Source organism: Cyprinodon tularosa, unplaced genomic scaffold, assembly GCF_016077235.1.
Source record: "Cyprinodon tularosa strain WSP-4 unplaced genomic scaffold, ASM1607723v1 ctg543, whole genome shotgun sequence".
NCBI lineage: Eukaryota > Metazoa > Chordata > Actinopteri > Cyprinodontiformes > Cyprinodontidae > Cyprinodon > Cyprinodon tularosa.
In genome coordinates, this window is record NW_024039278.1 from 837821 (window position 1) to 859153 (window position 21333).

Genomic DNA, 21333 nt, shown 5'->3' on the forward strand with positions numbered 1-21333 from the left:
TAAGATAACAAAACTTTTTTGTTAGTCAATATGCTCCATCCAGAACTCCTTAAATGGAAACTTTGAGTTTCACCTGGTTTAATTTCTAAAAAAAAAAAAAAAAGGAATCTTTGGCGATCCGACTAATTATCGATTAATCAAAAAATAATTGACGGATTAATCGATTTGCAAACTAATACTTAGTTGCTGCCCTAAAAACCGATGTCTCTCAGAAGTCTGTTAAAACTCACCTCTAGGCCTCCCTGAAACGACTCCCTGCGAGTCCCTTCTTCCTATTAACAGAGTCGGCTTTGGATCATTCACTCATCTATCACCTTTATTCATAACCTTTTGGAACTAACTCCCTTTCCTTCAGAGAACTAATCATTGTCCCCAGATTTTTATCCATTCCATTCAACATTCTGGATTAAAATATTTATTGATAAACGTTACAATTATATATTGCTACTATATTATATATTGCTACTATATCTTATTGTTGGATGATGTATAAAGCTGAATTGGTTATAACACAGGGGGACTGCAGTGAGCTGTGCTTGGCCTTCTGTTACAACTTGTTTTATGTCTTGTAATACCTCTAAATAATTTTTCATTATTCCTCTGTCCCAATTTCAAACTCCCTTATGACTAACTTTGGTGGTTTCTGTCTAGACATTATAGATTTATTGATTTCAGTTATGAGAAAAAAATAAATCATACTACCTTGGTCAGCTTTTACATTCTTTCTCACACATTTGAGAGGCTTTCATATAGCCTCTCAAGAAAAACCTTTACTTCCTGTTAAGGATTGAAATAACAATCCTAACCTTATAAAAGCAAAACAATTCAAACACTTTCCTGATAACACCGGATGCAAAGGTATACTTTAAGAAGTCAATTGAAGCTTTTTCAGGACCTATTTGTTTAGCCTTTAAAATATTGTGCTTCTGTGAGGATTCTGACAAATTGCATCCATTTGCCTTTATGCATTTCCTTTACAGGAAGAGATGTCTACCACCAAATTTAAATTAGCTCACTAACACAATGTTTACTATTAAAATTCACTAATAATGTATTTCTCAATATCAAAATGTTCATTATACAAACATTTTTTATACAAATAAAACAGTAAAAGTTGTCTGATGTTTATAAAATTGTGAGTTTTTATCTTTCCTTGTATTGAATTAGAAGAGAGACATATTCAAGGTTTAAGTTTGGTCAAAGTAAAACACCCTTCTTCTTTTTTGCTATAATTGCTTCTGTAAAAGGGATCCTGGAAATTCTTCTGTTCTAAGAAAATAGAAATAGCAAAGCCCCAATATGTATAGATTATTTGGACATTATAGTAATAGTTTTCTAATGCATTAAAAGCTTCTATAAAATGTTTGAGCAAAAAATAAATCAACTTAACTGCTATTTATGTCACAAACACACGATACAGTAAACAACTTAAGTATTTATTAACAGAGGATTTAATTCACAGCAATTTCTTTTCACAACACAGTCTTTAAATGACACTTAACCCTTTGAATAAAACATTGGGCACTTTGATCAGACAATGAACAAACCAGTGGATTTCTTCATGGCAATCTTCTATTAAAAACAGCACATCCACCGCTAGGACATTTGGAACTGCCTTCTATTTTTATTCTTTTTATAATAAAGAAAGCAGTAACACAATGTTGGTTTCTTATATGGAGTCAAACAAGCAAATTTTTTTCATTTTTAAAAGTAGTTTCTTTTCTTTAAATATGTACTGTATGCAGTTTAGTTTTGGGGGCTAAAGAGAACACATTATATTGATTTTTTGGGAAGTGAATAACATTGATTCAAAGAACAGCCAACACTTTAGTCCTGTCAGCTGGCATTGATGCCTCAACAGTTTGCATGTTTGTTCTAAGTCAAAAGTATATTTCTGTTGAGGTTTATTTGAGCATTGTATATACACATACAGACAAGTCAAATCCTTAAACAGTGAAAAAGACAAACTGATGGATACGAAAGAGGGTTAAGGCAAGGATATAAAAATAAAGAAATAGTAAAAACAATTGACATGTTGCTTTTCTTATTTAACTTACAACGCTCAGATCCTAAAAAGCTGTGGTAGTGAGAATTATTCACATAATTAGATTCTTTACAGCACCCTTCCATTTACACTGTATTTACAGCAGTACAGAACTTACATACACAAAAACAAAAAAAATAGACTTAAATGAACAAAATTTGTCTATGAAAGCAAAAATATATTTTTCAATTTGTCAGTATGTAAAACATTTACACAAAGACAAACAGTTAAGTACAACAGTCACTTTATATCAAATCAGTCAACAGAGAAATCGTCTAATTCAAATTTTGTACAAATTTCTGCCTTCAACTCATACACATAGTTCACATTAACTGCATTCCCTTGTGTGTGCGCTTTGTGCACAATTTTGTTTTCTTTTTACAACATATACTGTGTTATAAAATAACAGGAACTGATAAAAACATTGCTGGTGATATCCAAAATGGTGAACTGGAAAACACAGCAGCATCCATGGGTCAGTAGTGAAATGGCAGCCAGGCCGTTTTCTTGTAAGTACAAGGGATAAGCAGAAGCCAAATGGAGTGGGTTCCTATATTTAATTCCAAGTTATATTAATGAATAAATTAATGAACAAATGAATGAATGAATGAATGAATGAATGAATGAATGACGTTGCTCAGAGAAACCGATAAAAAAAGTTAGTCACCTTCACTTATTTTACCTAGTAAAATTACCAACTTCCATGTGTTGTTACATTATCACTACAAATTTCAATATATTGTCTCAAGATTGTATGTGATAGGCCAACAGAAATTGACTTAATGTGAAGTAAAAAAATTATCCAGATATGAATGACAATGGGAATGTTCACATACAATCAGACCCTTTATGTTTGAAACACCTCAAATAAAACCCATTGCAACCCTTTTCCATCAGAGTCCTCCTATTTAGTAAATAAAATTACATTTAAAAAAAGATGCATTTCCAATTGACATATAACTCTTCTTTTGAGTGGTCTGACATTACTATTAGTTGTTTTAAACTTCAGTGAGCAAGACAAGAGTAAACTCCAGTAAGATCAAGTGTGTCGCGGAGTTGCTTAAAGCCGGGAGATGTCAAAAAAACAATATCTCAAGCTTTTGATATCTAACAAACACTGTTAAATAAATGGTCTAAAATGGAAAGCAACTCGGAACCTACTAAGGCTTGCCTTTGCACGTAAATGGAAACCTTCAAGGAAGGAAGAATTTTAGTCACAAATGCAGCTGAGTGACTCTTCTTGACTGTAATAAAATACAATAGAAAAGACTCAAACTTTAGATAATACAATGATAATCTGCAAACAAACTTGATGAGACTAGAGAAAGGCTTCAAAGCATAGAAGTGAAGAAGGAACGCAATAAGGTGTCAGAACTGCAGCAGAGGAAGCACTGAACTGTGCTGCCTTATTAAGCCTTGATGTCTGTAAACAGATTCAACACTTGGTGACCTCTTGGCATAATCAAATCCAGGGCTGCGTGACATGGCTTTAATCACCCCCCTCTCTCCAGCTTTCTTTTTATTTTCTCCTTATATTTGTCCCCCTGCCATTCTTTGTGCCATATGGTGCTGAGGCAGCAGAGCCCTGGGAGACGCAGAGGAGGTCCAGCACATCACTAGCCGATTTGATTTAATCAACAGCTTGGGCTGGTGTTTGTTCCGACTTGAAAGAAGTGGTTGTGATACATCACACTGTCTTGATAATGAGAGTTTTTTGGTCAAATGTTAGCATCTGCTCATCATCGTCATCCAAGAGAGATGACAGTGATCCTGGTGGAAGATATTTGAGGCAGAAATGTGAAGGAATAAGGAAACTATGCCACAGTACGAAGGGTTAAAACTTTGAGGAAGGAGCCCTGTTCTGATTTTGGCTTTTCATTAACATTAAGTGAACAGATCTCAATGTTCACCATCACCTGTTAGGGCACTAATACATTATACCTATTATCAGTAGATAACTGAGTAACACTTTTAAGCTTATTCAAAGGAATATTGACTAAAACACAAAATGCATGGTCAAAATATATAACTTTATAAAAAGAAAAAGCTCTTAAACTACTTTATTTATTCAGTTATTTCCACACTGTAATGTGGAGCTGCCAACCAAAAAAAAAAAAAGGAAATTGCAGGAGGAAAAAATATGTGTGCAATACAAGAAATACATTTACTAAGATGGAAAGATGGAACAAAAAAATCTGAGAATGGAGACTATGGGTGTATGAGGAAGTTTTGACCTCCATATCACAATCTTTTTATGTTTTTAAAAGAAGTTAAGCAATGTCTAAAGTGTTTTTTTTTATTACTTTGCATAAAACAGTAGCAAGAATATTTCCCAATTTGGAAAGCCATCAGCAGGAAATCTTAGTGCTGGACTGATCCTATGTAATATTATTTTGTACTAAAACAACACCTTTTCTCTAAGACAAAAGATTGAAAATTAACGGATTGTTTTTGTTACAACAGTAATATACGTTTTGTGACATCTTTCTTAAGATGACCAAGTGAAAGTGAGCCAATAATCAGGAAATATAGAGGGATGGAGCACTAAAGCATGTGATCAGCTGGTGCCCTTGTTTGGTTGGTTAAGTTTGCACGCATTTTCTTAAGACATTAAAGTAAAAAAAAAGAAAAAAGACAAACAGAAAGACACAAACACTACACACTGACTTAGCGTGACGATGACCTCAGTCTTCTCCTGAGTCACACATACTTGCTCGCTGCTCATCATCAGATTTGTGGCGCAAAGGTGCCACTTCGACACCCAAAGTCTGTCCGGTGTGTGTTTCCTGTGCACACACTGTCATGCACTTGTTCTTGTGCGAGTCTCTCTTATGAATCCAGAGGGAAATTTGTCTGATGGAGGAGGCCGTGTGACAGTCCCGTTGTGAGAGGAGGAGAAAAGGGAAGGGTATCAGTTGTTCTGAAGGCAGTCGAGATCCACAGAGCAACACACCTTCCCGTTCTGAACAACACAGCATGACAAGACAAGACAGTAGAAAGGGCATTAAATAATGCATACTTGCTATTCATTATACATGTTTATTATTAAGTAAAGACAGTGAAGTATTGCTACCTAAGAAGACTAAATTTTTTATATTATGGAGATGGTAACTCCGAATTTAACATCAACAGCCTTGTAGATGGAGAACACATCCCATTGCCTGAACTGCTGGGATTCTATGATGAGCATTAATATCAATTATCCACTTATCCAAGGTTGAGACAAACACAATACCATTGGTCATAAAAGTATTATGTTGTGTTCAAATTTATTCAAAAGACAATGTTGGGGTTTCTTCTGTGATTTCTCTGTGTTAGTATAAACTGAATAGTTTCTTTCATACCAGCACACTAGTTTATAGCTGTCCTTTGCTGACATTTAGTAAACAGCCCATGTTTTCTGGATCATTAAAGATCTTCCTTCTTTGCTGAGATTGAAAGAAATGGATGAAGATCTTTTTCTAATGGAACACTAGGCAGTGGAGAAGTACGTCTGTCTGATGGAAGCAAAGGACTCCATTTTAATGATTGGTAAAAATCTTTGTATTTTGTTTTGTGCTTTAGTTTTACCATTTGCTGTGTAGTTATCATATGTTGGCTTGAATTTGTATCCTAATTTTAGTTATGCGTGTTTGACTTAGTATTTAGTGGGCTAATCTTCTTTGCATTTTTAGTTCATTATCAGGAGAATGTTTGCAGGTAATCCCTAGTTAGGTTTTCTTGGTTGATATCTTAAATCGGGCCCCTTTCTTTACTTTTAAAGTATTTGTATTCCTTGATTTTTTGGAAATATTAAACAGAGGATATTTTTTTTATTCCTTTAAGTTGCATTTCCTATTCAATCAATAGCCTTTATTTAAAGAGACTGATTTCTGCCTTTCAATGCAGTGTTTTAGAGGAAGAAATTATGAAGTTGCAAGAGGGGTTATAAGTAACACCAAACTGGTCTATCTCTTTACTGTAAGTAGATGGCAAAGACGATATCTATATTTATAGACTTAAAGAGTAAGAAATAAGATAACTACTGTAAGAATGAAATGACTGTGTAAAAAAAAGTATTTAGGTATTTTGACTTGTACATGAAACATCCAAGCAAAGTTTTAAAGTTATATAGAAATTATAATTTTAGTTTTTAGTCACACCAAACAAAGACCAAGGACACTTACAGGTGGGCCATTGATTTGCATCTGACTCAGAATGTTCTACTTAAAATGAGCCTCCATGTGCTTGAATACAGCAGCGCTCCAACTACAAGGTGCTTTTGTGAAAGCCCTCAGAACTGACAAAGACTCCTGAGAGGTTGCAAGAATCTTTTCATAAAACCTGAATGCCTTTTCAGTATAGCCCTTAAGAACAGACAAGTATGCCTTGAGAGTACGGATGATAGCCTCCAGATTTTTTCTTGGTAATTTGAAGGTATGCAAATCATTTAGTCTTTGAGTCGACAAAGATGGCTATGCATCCAAGATGTATGTTAAACAAGTTCAGTTAAGATTTTAAGATTTGTTAAGATTTGTTTTTATCTAAATCTAATCTAAAACAGTTATCTGCAACAAAAAACAAGAAGTGACTGGAAAAAAATGAATTATGTCAATGTATTTTCAGACCTAAAAAGCAGAGAGCATCCCTGTGTATTTATGTTTTCTAATGTTTGAACAAAATAAAATTCTTATAGGATTCAAAGCAGACAAATTTTATGGAACTAAAATTATGTAGTGGAGGGAATAGAATTAAGAATAGATCTTGACTATTTTCTGATTTATTAATTAGTTTTTTGTGTTATTTTGGTTCAGCATGTGAAGATTACTTTGCCTTTTCAACTTTAGTTGTAGTGAATGCGGAAATCTGTATGTTATTCTTAATACAAAACTGAGAAAAAATTAAAAGCGCTTGTACAGTATATACAAAACTAGATTTTTTTTTTCTCTAGAGGAAAAAATATTCAATACTTAATAGAAAAACTGTTTCACACTCAGTTTAGTTTATCGTTATATGAAGACATTTTATCTTGCTAAATAGAGCAATATTGGCTCTAGCTTGACATTAGTAGCTTTTTCCCTCTCAAATGGCAATGAGACACATTGACTACTCCGCTCTTTTAACACAGAATAATTTATAACAACACAGTAAGCACAGAAGTAAGCAAGTGGCTAGGGTATAATGGCTTTGCTTTATGTGAACAGGAAAATAACTGAACGTAGTTAAATGGAAATTGTTTGTAATGTAGTCATTATGTGGCAGGGGGCAGATCTGTTTGGCAGCATTACTAAAACAAGTTTAACTTTAAAATGTATCACATTCAGAAGGATTATAAGTTGTAAAAACCTTGTCATCCTTTAAAACGTATTTGTTTTTTGGGTTTGAAAAGGAGCTGCATGGTAATTGCTGATGCATTGACCTACCTTACACTTGCAGACAGTGCAGGGTGACTTGGGCATAAGCCATGTGTCCCCACTGAGGCGAGTGACACCTGCGGGGTCCATGCATGTCTGCCGAATGTCGTAGGACAGGTTGTCAGCCAAGCAGGGGTCTGTGACACAGCGTGGGCAACATTCCCCCTCTGCCACTGCCGTGTACTCGCACAATAATACGGGACAAACTAAAGGCCAGCAATCAACCTCCCCTTCCTGCAGAGATACGGACAAGTTTAAAAGAAAGGAAAAAGATAAAACGACATTCTTCTATCAGAAATGAGCCAATTATCTTAGCCTTCACAGACAGATGAACAGAATATTAGTGAATGATATCAGGATATATATTTCTTATATATTTAAATGAAAGATGCACACATTCAGAACCTTAATATGTTCTGTATATCATATACATGTTGTCTTATATACACACCAAGCAGCGACACTGCTGGCAACCGTACAGCCAAGACGCTCCACTGCGGTACAGCGTTCGTCCGCTCTGGTCCAGACACTGACTGCTCGGCCTGTTGTCACAACTACGACAGCAAAACAGGTCCTCATGTGGGTCTGCACAGTCACAGGGTCTCCTCCTGCAAAAGGTCTGTCCATCCTGTGCAACAAGGGTTATAGTGGTAACATCCATATTAATACAGTTCTGAATGCAACACATGGCAGATAATAACATACAATATGAAACTGAAAATAAATGACCAAAAATAAAGTACTTGGACTCTTTAAACTAATTAATGAGTAAAATCTACATAGAAATAGATTTATATGTAAATTTGTCAAAATGAGCTACTACAAGAAGGTTTTGGGTTCGATTCCCGGCCTGGGGTCTTTCTGCATTGAGTTAGCATGTTCTCCCGCGAGCATGTGTGGGGTCTCTCCAGGTACTCCGGCTTCCTCCCTCAGTCCAAAAACATGACAGGTTAATTGGCTTCTCTAAATTCTCCAAGTGTGAGTGTGTATCAATGGTTGTTTGTCCTGTTTGTCTCCGTTTTGCCCTGTGATGGACTGCCGACCTCTCCAGGGTGTACCACACCTTGCGGTCCCAATTGGGATTAAGCATAACAGAAAAGGGATGAATGGATTTTTCAAAATAATAAACTACATAAAAAATTTTTTACTTTTTTTTTATGTATGTCAAAAGCATCTAAATCATTCTGAACTTCAACTTTCATTTGTCCCTGAGTCGCCGGCTACAACTGTCCGGCTTTACCTGGAAAAAGAACATTTTATGATCCATTTTACTGCGCACAGCAGGCCCTGTCTGGCACCAGGAAGATTTTGTTACATAGATGTAAAACTGTTACATAAAAAGGCCGTTAGAAAATGTACGATGGCCCTAAAAACACTTTGCATGTCATTAAAAGGCCAGGACAGGGTGAGGGTTTTATGGATCCATATTGCCCTGCTATGGTGACTGCTCTGTTACGTGGTGCCATTTCTGATGGCCTTGGTCTTTACAGTTAGAGCCCTGACCATATATGGAAAGCACCTCTTAGTGGAACACTTAGAGAAGTGAGACTTCCTGCATATAAAGCCTGTATAGCTGTGTTGGCGAAAATTGTGCCAACACTTGTCCACAACAACCTTAATAAGTAAGGATAAAAAAAAAAAAAATCCAGAATTATCTATTTGATCATTTTGGTAATTTTCTTTTATTTAGTTATTTTTTTTAGCCTAAGGTCTTTTAAAGATTTTATTTTACAAGTTGTCGTTTTTTTGCATGCTAAACTTAATGAATATATTACATCCTAGGGTCTTAGAGTGTCCTATTTAAAAGTTTTAAAAATCAATTTTAAAATTAAGAAAATATCTAAACCGTTCAACCTATTTTTTTTTTTTATTTCTCCTCTTGATTCTAAAAGTATATTTTATTTGAATTTCTTGGGACAGAGGAAGTAGTCTATAAAATTATAATGAAGTGAATATTGGATATGTAAAATAATATAGTGTGCATATTGTGTAGCTCTCTTTACTCTGTTAAAAGTTTGACATCGGTGTCATCTTGCTGTCTTTGCTCTTTGGAACATATTGAAATTGTATCAACCTGCCTTCATTTTATTCTCATTATACAGGTGCTGGTCATAAAATTAGAATATCATGAAAAAGTAGATTGATTTCAGTAATTCCATTTAAAAAGTGAAACTTGTATATTATATTCATACATTACATACAAACTCATATATTTCAGATGTTTATTTTGTTTAATTTTGATGATTACAAATGACAACAAATGAAAATCTCAAATTCATCATATCAGAAAATTAGAATATTACTGAAGACCAATAAAAACAAAGGATTTATAGAAATGTTGGCCAACTGAAAAGTATGAACATGAAAAGTATGAGCATGTACAGCACTCAGTATTTAGTTGGGCCTCCTTTGGCCTGTATTACTGCAGCAATGCGGCGTGGCATGGAGTCGATCAGTCTGTGGCACTGCTCAGGTGTTATGATAGCCCAGGTTGCTCTAATAGTGGCTTTTAGCTCTTCTGAATTGTTGGGTCTGGTGTATTGCATCTTCTTCTTCACAATACCCCATAGATTTTCTATGGGGTTAAGGTCAGGAGAGTTTGCTGGCCAATTAAGAACAGGGATACCATGGTCCTTCAACCAGGTACTGGTAGCTTTGGCACTGTGTGCAGGTGCCAAGTCCTGTTGGAAAATGAAATCTGCATCTCCAAAAAGTTGGTCAGCTGCAGGAAGCATGAAGTGCTCTAAAACTTCCTGGTATGTGGCTGCGTTGACCCTGGACCTCAGAAAACACAATGGACCAACACCAGCAGATGACATGGCACCCCAAACCATCACTGACTGTGGAAACTTTACACTGGACTTCAAGCAACGTGGATGAAGTGCCTCTCTTCTTTTCCTCCAGACTCTGGGACCTTGATTTCCAAAGGAAATGCAAAATTTACTTTCATCAGAGAACATGACTTTGGACCACTCACCAGCAGTCCAGTCCTGTTTCTCTTTAGCCCAGGCAAGACGCTTCTGACGCTGTCTGTGGTTCAAGAGTGGCTTGACACAAGGAATGCGACAGCAGAAACCCATGTCTTTCATACGTCTGTGTGTGGTGGTTCTTGAAGCACTCACTCCAGCTGCAATCCACTCTTTGTGAATCTCCCCCACATTTTTGAATGGGTTTTGTTTCACAATCCTCTCCAGGGTGCGGTTATCTCTCTTGCTTGTACACTTTTTTCGACCACATCTTTTCCTTCCCTTCGCCTCTCTATTAATGTGCTTGGACACTGAGCTCTGTGAACAGCCAGCCTCTTTAGCGATGACCTTTTGTGTCTTGCCCTCCTTGTGCAAGGTGTCGATGGTCGTCTTTTGGACAACTGTCAAGTCAGCAGTCTTCCCCATGATTGTGTAGCCTATAGAACTAGACTGAAAGACCATTTAAAGGCTTTTGCAGGTGGTTTGAGTTAATTAGCTGATTAGAGTGTGGCACCAGGGGCCATCAATTTTGAACCTTTTCACAATATTCTAATTTTCTGATATGATGAATTTGAGATTTTCATTTGTTGTCATTTGTAATCATCAAAATTAAACAAAATAAACATCTGAAATATATGAGTTTGTATGTAATGTATGAATATAATATACAAGTTTCACTTTTTAAATGGAATTACTGAAATCAATCTACTTTTTCATGATATTCTAATTTTATGACCAGCACCTGTAATTACTTTGCATAGGTTTTTACAGAAGTTTGCCATTTAGATCCATTTGGCCTCCCTGACAATACTCTTCCTTAATAAACTGACATGTCTGCAGTTACACCAGCGACGTTTTTTTTATTTGTCTATTAGCTTTGTACATTAAGGAAATGACACGTTTTTTATTCTTTTTTGCTAAATAGTTCAAGCTGAGGATAAATACTCTAAAGTGTAAATACTCTAAGGTCTAAATCGCAACCTTAGAATTACGGTATAAACTACACCGTGATAGATGATAATATTGAAATAAAAATAAAAATACACAGAGGCTTAGAATTGTGTTAAGACAAAAAGTTATAAAAGTTCAAGTGCTAAATACTTCTACAAGCTAATGTTTAGTAAAGTGATATAAGGAATATGAGCTTTTTTGTTTAACACTTACAATCTATAGCAGAGCTCTATGACAAATTTGTCTTATGTACTTGGTGTCCAAGAACCACCATGCTGAGAGTAGCACAGTAGAATTAAAAGTTTCTTCATAAAGAAGGAAAAAAGAAAAACACACTATAAGATCCAATGGTGCTTAATGTTCAGTCAATTGATATAGATTAACTTTGCTTTTCTTATTTAATATCTAAGTCAACATTTCTTAACTTAAAATTGAATAGTAAACGAGAATATAACAGTTCATTCCAGTTTTAAAGGTGTTGTGGAGGATTTTTCACGAATTTTTTTAAAGACCTGCCCTCTCCACTTAAAAAAAAAATTACATGCACAACCTGGTACCCACTCCTAAGAGGGACGTCTATTAAATGCATACAAGAGCATGCACTAGCTCATTTCTCCTCGTGCACTCTCTGTTTAAAAGTTATTAGCATCATTCATACAAACTTAGTTTCTAAAAGAAGATTTGCAATTTTTCCATTATGTCAGACTCACCACCGGTAAGTGAAAATGGGGACGAGCATGAGGACCGCCTTACATAAACATATTACAAGAATGATTGACAATTAGGAGAAGCACTTATTTAGATGATCCACCTGGAAATAAAAGATCATCCTGTATACCTTTAAGTTAGGCTAAATATCTTAAACAAAGCCAGACTTCAAAATCTGACCAGCAGTCTTTTTTACATTGACAACAATGTGAAAATCCAAAGATTAAAGGGTCAAAAAGCTGCACCTTTTTCATCCAAACAATACATTTCTGAAAAATAAAACTCCACAGAATATTTAGAATGGTGCAGAATGAAGATATAAATTGTACTGGAAAAATACATATATTAATTAGAATTCTATACATTTCAACTAGGAAGAGTTAAACTTGTAGCTACCTCTGTTAAAGAAACCAAATTAACCCTGGTAAAAAAAAAATGTGCTTTATTGTATTTCAAGTATATTCATATTTCCTATAGTTTACTGAAAATGTACTTAGACAAATTGTACTTTTTGTAAATATATAAAAAGTATACTAACATTACGCTTTCATGCTAATACTTTTAACACACTTTAACATAATTACACTATGTTACACTTTATAGAAATATATTATTAAAAAAGTATACTTTAAGTGAAAGTTATGTGTAATTTCTAAAGTGTACTTATTTTAAATTTGTTTTTACATATATTTTTGCTATATTTTAAATTGTATGCTCAAAGTTGTCATTGTAACGTACATTGAAAGCATATTTTAAAAGTACACATTTTAATATCGACACTGTAATATTAAGTTTGAGTGCATTTTAAGTTACATTTGAATCTAATTATGAAGTGAAGTTATATACGCTTGTACTTCAGGTAATTCTTTTGGAAAGTGTTCAATAGTATAACTACAAAAATGCACTTAAACCCTATTATGCAATTTTGTGCTGTGTGTAAAGTACACAGATAGCAATTATTGCAGTTGTTATGTAATGTTTAATAAGTTTTGAAAAAGAAATATGATACAATACATCTTACACACAAAACCACATTGAACAAAACACTAAATGTTCACTTCAAAAGTACAGGTGCACAAAAATGTGTGTTCTGCTGAAAAGCAAGTGGTTTAAAGCTGGTGCAGTGCTACATTATGATCTAACAAATAGCATAACCCACATTGCAACAGAAAAGTTAATACTGGCCAAATGCAAAAGAAATAAACTTAACACATTACAATTGTCTCAAGTGTTCAAAAAAGAACATTTCATTAGTATTGTTTAATGGATCAAAGCAGGGCTACTGCAAACAAGACCAATTGGTGAGTGCACATATTTAAAAGTCGCTGACAGCACTTCATGCATATAGGAGTGATATGTGGAGGTTGTTTGGCCTTGATGTCTGTAAAGTAGTAGCTCCCCAAGAATTTTAGTCTTGGGGAGTTTTTGGTTCAGTACTGATATCAGAATTCCCATAGACTTTGAATGCACCACACCTGCACAGCAGTTAGTCACGGCTCCTCCCTGCTCAGAGCTAGCGTGCTTTTCTTTTAAGGCCTTGGTCTGCATGGAGAGAGGTAACTTTCAAAACATTCCCATTTGGTTTTGAAATCTTAAGATATCTGTATAAAACGCGATTTTGATTATTATATTTGTATTGTAGAAACAGGAGATGTAATCGGTTGAGCAGGAAGATTTGCTGTATTATTGTGTTGAAGAATATCCTGGTGAGTTCACATGAACCTGTGAATGAAATATATATATTTTTTGAGATGTAAAACCAGTCAGGATATAATGTTTTGTAATATATGTAATTTTACTAGCTCTTTTGATTTATTGAATGCATTAGCACAGTGAGAAGGAGGCTAACACACCCCCCATGTGCTCTTCTAAAAAAGAAAATGCACTTTCAAGCTAGCTACATCTTGTGTGATGTTGCTGTAAAACCCCCACAAGGGGTTAACGTAAAATTAACCCTTCATAGGTGTCCTGGATTGTTTTTTCCAGATACAAGTATTGACTACTGACCATAATGATTTCTTAGACAGTGAACCACATGTAAATTGATAATTTTACTTTATATTTTTGTCTGTATAAATGTGGTAAAAACCAATTTATATTATGGTGATTACATGATTTATTTTCCAATTGAAGTAATTGCTCTGCACATTTGTGTGCAGGCTGTTTTTTTTTTTACATAGTTGCAGAATCTGCTGTTACAGCTGAGCAGTTCATTGTATGGACTGGACTAGACTCCACCAGAGATGTTGATGCAGAATGTTCCCAATGTGAATGCCATCCGGTTCCCTGGAGGGTGGTAGGAAAAACAAGGAAACTTAAGGATTTTTCTTCCCTTTCTTTCTGCGGATTCATAATTTTTTTCTTTTCTGAGATCTCTGACAATTTTTGTTGTTACTTTGTTTAATTTTTTTGATCAGATCTGATAAAACCACTTGATGCATCAGATTTATTTAAATTCAACTGAAATGGACAATTTTTTTTTCTGGTGCACTTATGGACCCTGGTATATCATACTGATACAATTTGTCAGACTTTTCTGATGTACTGCTCAAAAATACTATGAATTTACAGTATCTCTCTGTTTGGTTAACAGACGCTGTTCTTCTGGAGTTTCCGTAGACAAGTGTCTCTGATGTGCGCACGGCCATCAGACGAAAATGTAACAATGAGCAGTTCAGCCAAAAAAAGGAAAATAATGTGTGGTGGGCGTGTTTTTGTATGGTGGGAGGGTTTAGGGGTGCAATAATAAGGAATGTTGTTTTTCATTGTTCAGTATTCCTCTGCGTTCTTTAAAGTTTATTTGTAATGTTTAGGTCTGCTGCCTGAAATTGACATATTTCTACAAAGTGTACTAAAGTACCAATATTTGAAAATGTGTTGTAAGTTTTATAATGAAAATGGTTAACGTCGATATGTAAATGTTTATACATTCTGAGATAGTACAAGTTATATTATTTGTAATGTACTATAATTTGGACATGTTTCAAATACATTAAAGTATATTTTTTCATCTGCACGGAAGTATATCCACAAGTCTTTCAGCATTTAGTATACTGTTAATACATTTGCAAGAATGTGCAAGGTAGAAAGTAGTATAGCAATGTAATGATAAAGTATATTTACTATTAACTGCAAAGTATGCTTTTTTAGTAATTGGAATAAGCCAACAGTATAATTAAGCATATTATTACCACAGTAAGAGTATATTAAAAGTATAAAGCTTATATATTTTTAAGACACTAACAAATCATTTTTAATGTAGTTATAATACAACCATAGTGCACTTTAATTTGACTAATTAAGCATATATTAGTACATATAAACTCATATACTTAAAGTATACAAAATATACTTTAAGTTGTTCCACTTTAGCACATCAAAGTACACTAAATACACTTCAAGTTGAGCTTGTCCACAATTTAATTACAATTAAAATATATTTAGTACAAAATTAGTTGTTCCAAAATAGCATCCTTCAAGTTAACTAATCATAAACACACTTAAAGTATAGTAATGATTAGTGTGCCTTCAAGTACACAAAAGTATGCTAAATTTTAGTACACTTAGCACATTTATTTTTCAGCAGGGAATACTTATATATGGGAAAATGACAACACTTTCCTGCATAAGTTTTCAAGATTTTGCTTACTTCACAGAGTCAAGGTTGTCTCTCAAACAGAGTGAAAATGCGTTCCACTTGAAATGAAATGATCCACTTAAACTGTGGGGGATTCTGAAAGATGATTGGCTTCGGAGGAGGTGTGGTCCTAGGAAGATTGGCTGGGACTGGAACAGTTACATCATCAGTTGTAATGGTGAAGCTTATAAGAATCTTCCAGATTGAATTATTGGTTAAAGGTATAGAGGATGATCTTTTATTTCCTGGTGGATCATCTAAATAAGTGGTCATCCTAGTTGTCAATCATTCTGGTGATATTTTTATGTAAGGCCGTCCTATGTGCTAGTCCTGTTAGCTATCTTGATCTGCGGAAGCGCACTTTCAGGCGTATATCTGTGGTGAGGTACAGTTTCAGACAGCCATTGAAGCTCATCTTTCTCAACGTGGTACTTTGAAAATGGCAGAGTTTCGTAAAAGAAAAAGTGTCTACGAAATGTATGAGAAGAGAAGAAAGGCCTCAGAAGAGACAGATATATCCCAGAATGCTTGATATATCCCAGACTGCTTGATATATCCCAGAGAGGGAGGAGAGCTATCCTCGCAAAGCATTATGGGATTTGCTGTCACAAAATCCAGCTGTCACCATAGACTGCTGCTACCCGACAGCGGCAACTAATAACAAAGATTGCACAGGCACTGCGCAGTAGAACAACGGGGAAGTGATCATCTGCCTGAACGCTAGGTTGACTGAGTTCACTATAAAGTCCTTGCTGTATATAGTGATTGAGTGTGATTAGGGTGGATGTGCAAGTGCAGTAAGCTTTTATGAGATATCAGAACAGCAACTTTCAAACAGAGTGTTTTCTTTCTTTCTTTCTTTCTTTCTTTCTTTCTTTCTTTCTTTCTTTCTTTCTTTCTTTCTTTCTTTCTTTCTTTCTTTCTTTCTTTCTTTCTTTCTTTCTTTCTTTCTTTCTTTCTTTCTTTCTTTCTTTCTTTCTTTCTTTCTTTCTTTCTTTCTTTCTCTCTCTCTCTCTTTCTCTCTTTCTTTCTTTCTAAAAAAACAGCAGCACCAAACTTTTACCCTGTCTGAAAATATGTGCCTCCAAATGTGTTGACTTCCTGGTGACTCACAATAAAACAAATCTGCACTATCGACTTTTAAAATAGTAGTAAATTATTAAAGGAATAGTACACCCAAAACATGATTAGCCTTCATTTTCTACTCACCCCCATGCTGAACAACACTCTGGAGTACTTTTTTGATATCTCAAATGCATCTGGAGATCTGGGAGGCTTCTTGCTGTCTGCTGACATTCAAATAATGGAGGTCTATGGTGACCGAGACAGAAAGGTCCATAAAAGTCCACAAAAAACGTGTCAATATTCCTCCATACTGCTCGTCCAATGTATTCCAAGTGTCCTGAGTGGGTAGCGTCCAGAATTTACTCGAAACGAAGTCATTTATAATGTTTTTAGAGCATAAACAGTAGTGTATAGGATTTCCTGAAAGCGCGCACATGCGCGTTCACGTCGCTACGGAAGCCGGCAGACCAAACCAGATGAAAGTGCGCATTCAGCGTCTGCTCTGCCAATAATGCAAGCGTAGAAGAAGAAATGTGCCATTTACCTGTGCAAAGAAAGAAACAACGAAAGAAAAACGTCTGAGGACTTCAGTGTTGAGGAAGAGCATGAGTTCTTTGCCGTGCTGAATGCGCTGGTTTGGTCTGCCGGCTTCCGTAGCGTCGGGATCGCGCATGTGCGCGCTTTCCGGAAATCCTATACACTACTGTGTATGCTCTAAAAACATTCTAAATGACTTCGTTTCGAGTAAATTCTGGATGCTACCCACTCAGGACACTTGGAATACATTGGACGAGCAGTATGGAGGAATATTGACACGTTTTTTGTGGACTTTTATGGACCTTTCTGTCTCGGTCACCATAGACCTCCATTATTTGAATGTCAGCAGACAGCAAGAAGCCTCCCAGATCTCCAGATGCATTTGAGATATCAAAAAAGTACTCCAGAGTGTTGTTCAGCATGGGGGTGAGTAGAAAATGAAGGCTAATCATGTTTTGGGTGTACTATTCCTTTAAAGGTCTGACTTTAAAAAAATACACTCGCGTATACAAAATGACGAAATAAATCAGTCTCTCTCTCTCTCTCTCTCTACAAAAACATAAACGTAAACTGATGGTTTTTAAGTAAACTAACAGCTAACCTAAATACAATATCCTTTATGTTTTATTAAAAGAAATTTGAAACCTAAGATTTTGACATTCTTTGTATACTGCTGAACACACATAATATAATGAGTTATACAAAGAAATTTAGAAAAAAAGATCAGTTGTACAAGAAAACATTGATACTGTATCCATTTGCTTCTTTACCTTGCATGAGCAAACAGCACAACGATCATAGGTTGGTCTCCAATCTTCTCCATTGCGTCTTATAACGTCTTCTTGTGGACAGTTACCGCTGCAGCCTGGACCAGATGTGCACATGCAGTCATAGCCTCCTGGGAGGTTCACACAAACACTATTGTTCCAGCAGGTGTGTGTCTGCAAAATGCACTCATCAATGTCTGAAAGACAGAAAATAAGGCCTCATACATAAATAAACAGGATTGATAGCTATAATATGCAAATATAATTTGTGCAGGTGATATTTCAAAATAAGAGGAGCTGTACAGATGGATGCAATATACATCAAATTAGGACTGCTACACAGCAACCTGTACACTTGTATGTGTGTAGCAGGCTTTCAAGGCTCAGGGAACATTTGCAGGTGTTCTAAGTTAATCAGCTGATCATGGCATCACCCTACATGCACCCAAAAATCAGCTTTACACTAATTTTAACTTTCTCAAATACTAAATATTTGGGGTTTTAATACCTCTAGCATATAATCATCGAAATTATAATAAATTAAGATATAAATATTTTACTCTAAATGTATTGAATCTACATACTAGGTTATGATTTCTAAAAAAAAAGAAAAAACATTTTTTTAGATGTATCTCGTTGCAGAATTCCTTATCTCCTTCTATCCCATAGTCCGGGTTTTTAACTTTCACTGTAACTATTCTGACAATCTGCTTTTCAAGGTTTCTTCTAAGAATCATCCCTACCAACCCCATAATAGGAATCCCGACTCCTCCATTTTTTCACCTCCACACCAATCTGCAGCTCTCCTCTTTGCTACATGCTCAAAGTTCTCTTAACATCTAGGTAAACTGGTCAAGCAAATGACTGGTAGTGGTTAGACTATAACTTCCTTCTCCCTTCGCCTAGTCTTCACATACACTTAAATTCAACACCTGGCAGTTTCTCTTGCATGCACTCACTAGCCAACATCATTTGAGCCTCATTTCTCATCAGTGCCTCACTCCTCTCAGCGTGTCACCATTGTTTCTGTCCTCTCAGCATATCACCAGTGCATCTCTTCTCAGCGTATCATCAGTGCATCCATCCTCTGTCCTCTTGACACAGCTTCAGCGCATCTTTCCTCTCAGGGCATCACCAGTCCTTTTCCTCCTGGCACTTTAGCGGCATTTTTCACAACTTCATCAGCGCCTCTCAATACTGTTTGCATCTTCAACGCACCTCGACACTCAGTACTTCATCAGCACATCTCTTCTGTAATTGTCACCAGACGCTCTTTTGGGGGAAGACAACTGTATTCCTTTTTTCAGGTAAGTCTCCTCCAGCTTTAGCCTAACAAACCTATAATAGAACCACAGACGCTTCTAATTCTCAGGCCCTTGCATCTGTCCACATCTCTCCTCTTTGTTACCTGCTCAAAGTTCTCTTAGCCTCAACATAAACACATTTAGCAAATGACTGATGGTGGTTGGCCATCATTTTCCCCCTTTTACCTCAACCATTCCCTCCTTTCTCTACCATAATTTCTATCCCTTCACTTCCTGGTGTGGGGGTCCCACCCAGGCACTCTTTTTGGGGGATAAAACTACTCTAACCCTGAGTGCCAAAGAAATAATTTAATTAATGTCAATTTCTGTATATCTGCTTCTATCTCTTTGAACACCAGTCGGCCTTGGCAGATGGCTTCTCACACTAAGCCTGGTTCTGCTGGAGGTTTCTCCCTGGTTAAAGTCAGTTTTCCTCTCCACTGTCGCTGCATGCATACTCTGTGTGAGGGATTGCAGAGAGTCAATGAGTCCATGCAATCAGCTGGTTTTCCTGTAATAAAAAATAAATAAATTGTGCAGTGCCTCAGAGTGCCGCTGTGTAAATGAACGGAATTGAATTGAACTTTTCTAATTGCCGCTTTTCTCTATGTGAGTTTAAATGCTATTATACTGTGAAATTATAAAAAAAATATTTAGACCACATAGAGGGATTTCTTTGTGCCTGTGTTAAAGAAAAAAAGTTTCAACTCTGTCACCAGCTTCTGCCTTTAGGCTGTGGTATTTTAAATGAATCTTTCTTACCCATTCATTTTTAATTCTATATTTCTAACTGCATGATTTATTCATACATGTACAGCCTTTTAGTGGTCTCTATGATCCATAATTTTTAATTGCATTATAATTACAACTTAGTTTACCTATGCAGATAAAACCATGTCACTGCTACCTTGGTCAGCATTCTATATAATTTAGAAAAAGAATGATATGCATTTAAATAAATCTATATAGTCCTATGTTGCATCCTGTTCTCATATATATGGATTATGCTTTGCATATTGTAATAACATCAAATTTTGATTTAGCTGAGTCATCAAAGGCCCTGTTCTGTCAGCTCTTTTTTTCCATTCCCAAAGAGACCAAAATAAGAAACCCGTAAAGAGAAGAGGTGGATGATATTTTCATCTAGTTTTCATAGCCCCAGGGTAAAGAAAGCCCCTCCTTAACTTTTACCATGGCATTTTACTCTCTTTATCCCCCTTAAATGTGAGCTGTTCAGAAAGAAAAAAAGGACCAAAGGCCTTTTGACAGCAGCTCTGTTCTTCTCTGCCAGAAGCTGCTGCCTCTAATCACCCCCATAATGCTGCTGACAGCGCACTGCTGGTGCTGCTTAAACAAAGGACCCAAAACAAAAAGAAATCCCTCAGAAAATAGGTTCCTGTTTATTAGTTGTCTTTGTTGAGCAAAACATGTCAGCAAGTCAATTTCTTTCTACCTCATTTGACTGTGAGCCCATTAAAGCAGTTTTCTTTCTTTCTGCCTGTTTCTCTGCATAGTTCTTTTACATTTCTATCACGCAATCCAGAGGATTTGATCTTTTTAAACTTTCAGTTACCAAATTGGTACAAATTAGACAAAACAAAACAGTCTCAAAATTGTTTCATCTGCCTGTATTTTTCTTTACCATATTCAGGCAAGCTTAAAGTGAATCACTCTTAAGTGGTCGGATAATAAATGCTGTCGTACAGCACATCAATACATTTTGGCTTCTGGCTTTACCCCCCTATATGACCAAGAACATTTTATGCCACAAATGATTTTCTCCACTTTTTTCCAGTTTCACACTTTCCAAAAATTAAGAAATACATTTTCTTAGTTTATTATGTTTTTAGTTTTTATTTCATTTTATTTTTTCAAACAAATTAAACTTCCTTATTTAAAAGAATAAATTCAAAGAAAGGTTTAGGTATCTCTAAAATAGTTCCAGAGATAAAATATACTTA

General features: G+C 35.6%; 1 protein-coding gene and 1 long non-coding RNA gene across 3 annotated transcripts in view; one reads left to right on the plus strand and one right to left on the minus strand.

Moving 5' to 3' along the window:
- Positions 1-4342: 4342 nt before the first annotated feature.
- Positions 4343-21333, minus strand: part of LOC119796324 (protein kinase C-binding protein NELL1-like) — a 321529-nt gene continuing 304538 nt past the window's right edge. Inside the window, exons 17-20 of the mRNA XM_038304828.1 lie at positions 18072-18265; positions 7889-8065; positions 7447-7671; positions 4343-5006 (exon numbers count right to left, since the gene is read on the minus strand). Of these exons, the coding sequence (XP_038160756.1) occupies positions 4956-5006; positions 7447-7671; positions 7889-8065; positions 18072-18265 (647 nt within the window). The 3' untranslated portion in view covers positions 4343-4955. The remainder of the gene's footprint in view (positions 5007-7446; positions 7672-7888; positions 8066-18071; positions 18266-21333) is intronic.
- Positions 12787-14937, plus strand: LOC119796326. Of its 2 annotated transcripts, none has more exons than XR_005282449.1 (4): positions 12787-13618; positions 13705-13768; positions 14222-14565; positions 14656-14937. It is a non-coding gene; the product is annotated as an uncharacterized LOC119796326 (long non-coding RNA). The 2 variants fall into 2 exon arrangements; XR_005282448.1 differs by having other exon boundaries at positions 12797-13618; positions 14222-14358; positions 14656-14749.